Below are 8,137 nucleotides of genomic sequence, written 5' to 3'. Positions count from 1 at the left end.
ATGTGTGCCATGCATAGGTTTTCTCACTTGCTCTCTGCATTGTATTTTGTAATAAAACGCTTATATAGAAGTTAAACGATTTGTGGAAATCTACACTTCTTACATGGTGTCAGAAGATCTTCGGATCGGTTTCACCACCTGCTTTGCGAGTTTCTGTTGTCTCTACCATGGCTGACACTTTCCGAAAACCAGACCCTCTCGTCTTTGACTGTCAGATCGGTGAGCGTTGGCGCCTCTTTGAGAGGCAATATAATGTTTTCATTAGTGCCGCCCATTACGACAAACCTGCCAGGGCTCGAGCCTACATGCTCCTCAATCTCGCGGGAGAAGTTAAACTATTTGCGTATAGAAGTTAAACGATTTGTGGAAATCTACACTTCTTACACACTCGACCCTAAAAACCAAAGATACTAGAGGAGCAAGATGAACCACTCGACCCTTTAACCGTACTACGTCACGGCCCAATTTAGTCGGCAGAAACTTGCAGAAACATTTAAAAAGACAAATAATAAAAATCTGTGAGTTGACAGATGAGATATATTCTGCATTTTTATGGTATTATCACACACACTGTTCCCCCACAACACTGATTACACTGTGAGAGGCAGAGCGAATGGCGGGTTTTGCTTACTAAAATGGCGGACGTTCCGCTCTGTTGCGTACTACACTTCAGCATAGGCAATTTCAACGGAGTGGTCCATCTTGCTCCTCTAGTATCTTTGCTCCACACCCTCCCTCCAGACTGAAAGTCAAGGGGAGAGGGAGAGACACAGAGACCAGGAGGGGGAAGGTGGGCAAAGGAGACATCAAAGGGAATGCAACGTTCAGAATAGTGAAAGGCCTGGACAGAGTGGATGTGGAGAGGATGTTTCCACCAGTGGGAGAATCTACGACTAGAGGTCACAGCCTCAGAATTAAAGGACGTTCCTTTAGGAAGGAGATGAGGAGGAATTTCTTTAGTCAGAGGGTGGTGTGTCTGTGGAATTCATTGCCACAGAAGGCTGTGGAGGCCAATTCAGTGGATATATTTAAGGCAGAGATGGATAGGTTCTTGATTAGTACGTAGGGGTTGCCATCTATCTCACTCCCAAATATGGGACAAGGTGACATCACCCAGCCAGCGGCCACGTGCTCCCGCTCCACCATTGGTGGCCTCCCGAGCCGGGAGGCTGGTTGCTATGCAACCTCCTGTAGACAGCGCCCGGGCCTTCGCACCTACACTGTCCGCGCCTACAGCGTCCCCCGCGCCTGATATGGGACAAGGGCGGTTCCTGACAGGACAAACCAATACAGCACAAAATACGGGATGTCCCGGGACAGTTGGCAACCCTATTAGTACGGGTGTCAGAGGTTATGGGGAGCAGGCAGGTGAATGGGGTTAGGAGGGAGAGATAAATCAGCCATGATGGGCCAAATGGCCTAATTCTACTATCACTTGAGACCTTATGATGCAGTTCAAGGAAAATGTAGAATAGATCATTGTTAGCTAGGAGAAGGTGAGAACAAAGCAAACATAAAATGTAATCAGGGAGACAGTCAAACGAGAGAGAGAGAGAGAGAGAGAGAGAGAGAGAGAGAGAGAGAGAGAGAGAGAGAGAGAGAGAGAGAGAGAGAGAGAGAGAGAGAGAGAGAGAGAGAGAGAGAGAGAGAGAGAGAGAGAGAGAAAAAAAAAAAAAAAAAAAAAAAAAGCAGGGGTTACTTGAAGTTAGAGGTCAATATTCATACCGCTGGGGTTTAGGCTGCCCAAACGAAATATGGGGTGCTGTATATTTTGCTTGTCTCGTTTTCACACCTTACCATTCCTTAACTCTGTCTCTCTCACCCCTGACTCTCAGTCTGAAGAAGGGTCTCGACCTGAAACATCACCCATTCCATCTATCCAGAGATGTTACTCCAGCATTTTGTGTCATTCTTCGGGTGTAAAAAAGCATCTGCAGTTCCTTTTACGCATTCGCATTAATCCAATGTTAGGTGACTTCTACGAACAGCTCCCCTCCATTTTTGTCACAGACCTCGTGGGCCAATGGGCCTGTTGTGCAGTTCAGTTCAGTTTAGAGATAAAGCATGGAAACAGGCCCTTCGACCCAACCAGCAATCACCCCGTACTAGCACTATCCTACACACTCGGGACGATTTACAATCTTTACCGAAGCCAATTACCTGACCCGCTGAGTTACTCCAGCATTTTGTGCCCATCCTCGATGTAAAGCAACATCTGCCATTCCTTCCTACACATTTCGTCTGCCCCTCTTCGAAATCTCCTCAAGGTATGCCTACTTTGAAGAAGTACTCCTCTCTCCAACTGGAGTTCTGCAACACCCTCTCTCACTGCTCCTCCTCCGTGATTCCTCCTACATTTCGTTGAACAGCCTCTTTGATCTGTCGTTTTCACACCTTATCCTTCCATATCTCCCTTTCCCCTGACTCAGTCTGAAGAAGGGTCTTGGCCTGAAATGTCACCCATTCCAGAGATGCTGCCTGTCCCACTGAGTTACTCCAGCATTTTGTGTCTATCTTTGGTGCAAACCAGCGTCTGCAGTAACTTCCTAAACCTACGAATCAGTATGTTTTTGGGGTGTGGGAGGAAACTGGAGCGCCCGGAGAAAACCCACGCGGTCACAGGGAGAATGTACAAGCACCGTACAGCCAGCACCCGTGGTTAGGATCGGGCCTGGGTCAGGCGCTGTAAGGCTGCAACCATACCGCTGCGCCACTGTGCCATGTACTGTTCTATTTTCTATATCCCTTACCAGGAGCAAAGAAACAATCTGCTGGATGAACTCAGTAGGTTCACCAGCATTTGTCACATGTGCAAAACACTGAAATTATCTTCGAGTCGCCAGATTTGACACAAATTCCAAAGTCTGGTCCGCACGCTAGGTCTAATGGAGCGGCACCCAATCCAGGTGAGCTTGTTGGGGATTAAGGATATCCGTGGACATAGTTTTAGTGAAAGAGGGTAGTAGAAGTGAATGTGTACAACAGACTTCTGTGTGTGCATGTATAGTTTAGACTGATGTGTGTGTACCATAGATGTGGGTGCACCATAGACGTGTGTATGTGTGTGTACCATAGACTTGTACGTGTGCCATAGACTTGTACATGCAATACAGACCTGTGTGTGTGCATGTACCATAGACGTGTGTGTGTATCATAAACTTGTGCGTGTACCATAGACTTGTACATGGACTATAGACCCGTGTGTGTGCATGTACAGCATAGACTGATGTGTGTGTACCATAGACATGTGTGTATATTACAGACCTTTCTGTATCTATCGTAGACCAATGTATGTGCGTGCATGTGTGTACTGTGCACGCGCCACCCTATTCTTACCTATGACTGTCGGAGGCCGGCACTGCGAGTCCCCTGCCCCTCGGGCCTTTATTACCCCCCCTCCCACTCCTGATCGCTGGACCCGCTCTGGGTCTAATAATAGTCCAGACCCGGTGGAGAGCGAGGGTCTCCCAGGGAATCTCCCCATGAAGAGTTGGGAGGAAAGTCTCACTGGTGAGGGTGGGGGATGAGTTGTGGCCAAGGGACTGAATGTAATGCCGCTGTCCCCACGTGGCAGGCTCTCGAGGGGGCCAACGGCCTTGGCGGGCCAGTCTCGGTAATTATAAACCGCGTCTGTCGTGAGTGGACTGCAGCCGTCTCCGGTGATGACCCAGCCATGGGCGGGCGGGCAGTATACCCGACCCCACCAGTGACCAGCTCACCCCTGCTGGGACCACGGACCGCCCACTGCCAGATCCCTCTCACTGTACGCTCCAACGCACTGGCTCAGAAAATGCCGGTTTTATATTTTTTATACAAGTGCACTGAAATTCGTCCGTACAAAACGATGAGAAAATAAACAAACTTGCTCACAACCCGCGTTGATGTGCAGAGATTACAATGGTCATTCCCAACAGTGGGCAGCGGCCCGGTATCCACAGTCACTAGCCACCCTAACAGCGGGCAGTTCCCCAGTGTCCACAGTCACTAGCCAACCCAACAGTGGGCAGTTGCCCAGTGTCCACAGTCACTAGCCAACCCAACAGTGGGCAGTTCGCCAGTGTCCATGGACTGATCTTTCCATCCCAGGACAAGGTGTCATGCCCAGAGTTTATGTTCACTGGGCACCCTGACCCAGGGTATGGGTCCAGAGTTCATGGCCACCGCTCACTGCAGTCAAGGGCAGGAGTGGTGTCCAAAGTTTATAGGCAGTGGTCATTCCAATCTTGGGCAGGAGTCCACAGTTTATGGCCACTTGTCACAGGGCAGGGGTCCACAGTCCATGGATACTGCTCACTCCAGTCATGGGCAGGGGTCCAGAGTCCATGGTCACTGCAGCCCTGGGCAAGGGTCGAGGGTTCATGGACGTTGACAGCGGGTCCTTGCTGCTCTCTGAGAGAACCCCCGTCGACCCTGGTTGAGGGGGCTTCACTGAGCCGGGATGGTGGGCTTCACTGAGCTGGGACGGTGTGTGGGCCAGTTACCTGCAACAGATCTGCAGCCCCCAACAGAACGTTTGGGTCGTGGACCTGAATGGTTTGGGCAGGGAAAGGGATGACAAGCGGGGTTAATGGCTCTGACCCACCACAGCACCCACCCCCTGTGCTGTGACCACTGACGCCCGCCAGAGGCACAGGGAACGGGGGGAAATTCCCTGCTCCCCCCCGCACAAAACACTGACAACATTGTCATCTTGCAATTTATCCCAACTCCGTCCCCAAAATAAACACGCTCGGTTCAGTAAAAACTCAACTGGCTGGTGGCCCTCCGTGTGGGAGAGTCCAGGCCAGCCAGCCAGCCAGCCGCCGTGAGGTATATCTTGCATCAAGCACCTTTCGGTAAAAACGTCCCGCGTGGATCCGCGGAGTGGGGGGGAGGGGGGGGAGAACGTGCCGGTGCCGCCGAGCGATCTCGGCGTCCCTCTCGCTCCATGGCGCCCCGTTGACAGGCGTGGCCGTTCCCTCCTCCTTGCCCCTCGGCCCTCTCCCACAAAACAAGGCACCGCGTCCAGGGGAGGCCACAGTCACCGGACCGTTGAGAGGTGGGTTAGCCGTGGGACGAGAAGATCGGCCGACTGATGTTGCTGTTGGTCGTCATCGCTGTCAGCTCCCACCTGTAGATGGCGGACACACAGGTACACAAGCATTCAGCACGCAGTGTGCACACAAACACATGCACATGCAGATACATGCATGTGATCACAACAAATCCCTCATCCACCCATCAGCATTGAGGTTGGTTTAAGGTGAGAGGGGGAAGGATTTAATCGGAACCTGAGAAGCAACTTTTTTTTTAACGCAAAGGGAGGTGGGTTTATGGAACAAGGAGTTGAGGCAGGGACTATCACAATGTTTAAAGAACATTTGGACAGGGACATGGATAGGACAGGTTTAGAGGGATATGGGCCAAACTCAGGCAGGTGTAGATGGGACTAGTGTAGATGGGACATGCTGGTCGAGGTGTCAAGTTGCGACAAAGGGCCTGTTTCCACACTGTAAGACTTTATGACACCATGGTTGAATCATTTCCTACCCGAAGGGTTTATGCGAGAAGCATCTGAATCACTCAAATTATTCAGCAAACATTTTTCCTCCAACATTTCAGTAATTGTAATTTATAACCTGTAATTTAGGTTGACACAGTAGTGCAGCTGAAGAGTTGCTGCCTTACAGCTCCAGAGTCCCAGGTTCCATTCTGACCACACGTGCTGTCTACACATAGTTTGTACGTTCTCCCTGTGTTTTCCCCGGGTGCTCTGGTTTCCTCGCACGACCCAAAACTGTACAGGTTTGTAGGTTACTTAGCCTCTGTAAAAAATGTAAATTGTCCCTATTGTGTCGGATAAACTTATATATGGGTGATTATTGGTCACTGGTCACTGAGAATCCAGAAATCAGAGTTGCAAAGGGACTTGGGAGTGCTGGTGCAGGATTCTCAAAAAGGTCATCTGCAAGTCGAATCGGTAGTAAAGAAATCAAACTCAATGCTAGCATTTATTTCAAGAGGGCTTGTGTACAAAAACAGGGATGTAACGCTGAGGCTCGATAAGGTGCTGGTAAGGCCGCATTTGGAATATTGTGAGCAATTTTGGGCACCATATCCTCGGAAGGATGTGCTGGCTCTGGAGAGGGTCCAGAGGAGGTTTACAAGAATGATGAAGGGGACCCCAATGAAACGTACAGAATAGTGAAAGGCCTGGATAGAGTGGATGTGGAGAAGATGTTTCCATTAGAGGGTGTGTCTAGAACCAGACGTCACAGCCTCAGAAATAAAGGACATTCTTTTAGGAAGGAGATGAGGAGGAATTTCTTTAGTCAGAGGGTGGTGAATCTGTGGAATTTTTTGCCACAGAAGTCTGTCGAGGCCATCAGCGGATATTATTAAGGCAGAGATAGATAGATTTTTGATTAATACAGGTGTCAAAGGTTACGGGGAGAAGGCAGGAGAATGGGGTTAGTAGGGAGAGATAGATCAGCCATGAAGTAGATTTGATGGGCGGAATGGCCTAATTCTACTACTATCACATGACCTTATGAGCACAGACAGTGGGTGAAGGGCCTGTTTCCACAGAGTAAGTCTAAAGTCTAACTCATGAAATCAATTTACAGTCAAGTGAAAATTTAAAAAATACTGCAGGTGCTGGAAGCCTGAAATCAAAAAAATGTGCAGGAAACACTCAGCAGGTCAGTCAGCGTCTGTGGAAAGAGCAACAAAGTTAATGTTTTAGGTCCACAGATGCTGCCTGAGCTGAGAAGAGCTCTGGGGAAGGGAGGAAGGAGGGGGGGGGGAGAAATTGAAGACATCCAGGAGGGAGAGGGGAGAGCTCCAGAAGGTGCAAGAGGGATTCAATAGGCAGAAAGGAGGAAGGGAGGGACGGAGTACTCTGTTTGATGCGGATCCTGACAGGATGGGTGGGTGGTTACCTCATGCCCCAGGCTCCGGTCTCCCAGCTCCCTGAAACCCAGGCTCCTTCACCTTGCCTATCCCGAGACACCCCTCCCCCCCCTTCTCCCTGCTAGCCAGGGCCCTGCACCCTTGCGATGGACAACAGTCCTCCTGCCAGCCCACCACCCCGAGTCCCGCAGGCACCAGATGCCCAGTTGGACTCGGACCACCCTGCACCGCGTGAACTTGCCTGATGTCGTGAGGGAGTGCGGACTGATCCAAGCTGTACTGAATCACGGCCAGCTTGCACAAGGTCTTCAGACTGGGACCTGTCAGGACATCAAACAAACCATTCATACTGTGTGAGAGTGAGTGAGTGTGAGAGAGAGAGTGTGAGAGTGAGAGAGTATGAGAAAGTGTGAGAGTGAGTGTGTGAGAGTGAGTGTGTGAGAGTGTGTGTGAGAGAGTGAGTGTGAGTGTGTGAGAGTGAGTGAGTGAGTGTGAGAGTGATTGAGAGTGAGACAGTGTGTGAGAGTGAGTGTGAGAGTAAGGGAGTGAGCGAGTGAGTGTGTGAGCGTATGAGAAAATGAGAGAGTGAGTGTGTGAGAGTGAGTGCGTGTGCGTGAGTGAGAGTGTGAGTGTGTGAGAGTGTGTGAGCATGTGAGATAGTGAGAGAGTGCGAGAGAGAGCGAGAAAGGGTGAGAGAGCACGTGCATGTCTGCACGTCCCAGCTTGTGACGACAGCACAGGGGACAGAGTCTCCTCACCCCCTCACCCCCCCACCCCCCCACCCCTCCTGCACCATCACCCTGCCCCGCAGTGGCTGCAGTGTGCGCCATCTACACCGCGGTAACGCGCCCAGCGCCTCCCAGACACACACACGGGCAGCAGCGGCATGAAACACCACCACCTGCAGGTTCCCCTCCCAGACAACACACTGGGAAATCTGACACCGTCCCTTCAAGGTCACTGGGTCTACACCCACCCACCCACCCCTCCCTCTCCCACCCACCCCTCCCTCTCCCACCCACCCCTCCCTCTCCCCTCCCCTCCCCTCCCCTCCCCTCCCCTCCCCTCCCCTCTCTCCCTCCCTCCCTCCCCACCAGCACCGCGGGAGCCCTTTCACTGGGAGGACAGCAGCAGCTGGTGGGGCCACCGTCTCACAGACGGCCAGTGCTTGCTGACCTCACCCACGAGGCCCAGCCAGTGATGGACGGAGGTTCATTCATTAGTCCGGCCAAATGGGCCGTTCCCT

The 8,137-nt window shown here is 51.4% G+C and overlaps 1 protein-coding gene across 3 annotated transcripts in view; it reads right to left on the bottom strand.

Moving 5' to 3' along the window:
• Window positions 1–3,791: 3,791 nt before the first annotated feature.
• The window catches only part of klhdc3 (kelch domain containing 3), a 48,526-nt gene continuing 44,180 nt past the window's right edge, over window positions 3,792–8,137 (bottom strand). For all 3 annotated transcript variants that reach the window (XM_078398880.1, XM_078398882.1, XM_078398881.1), the window contains 2 exons: window positions 7,133–7,211; window positions 3,792–5,110 (listed from right to left, as the gene is read on the bottom strand). In XM_078398880.1, the coding sequence (XP_078255006.1) occupies window positions 5,044–5,110; window positions 7,133–7,211 (146 nt within the window). In that variant the 3' untranslated portion in view covers window positions 3,792–5,043. The remainder of the gene's footprint in view (window positions 5,111–7,132; window positions 7,212–8,137) is intronic.

This window comes from Rhinoraja longicauda, chromosome 5, assembly GCF_053455715.1.
Source record: "Rhinoraja longicauda isolate Sanriku21f chromosome 5, sRhiLon1.1, whole genome shotgun sequence".
In the NCBI taxonomy this organism is placed as follows: Eukaryota; Metazoa; Chordata; class Chondrichthyes; order Rajiformes; family Arhynchobatidae; genus Rhinoraja; species Rhinoraja longicauda.
This window is presented reverse-complemented; position numbering and strand designations above follow the sequence as displayed.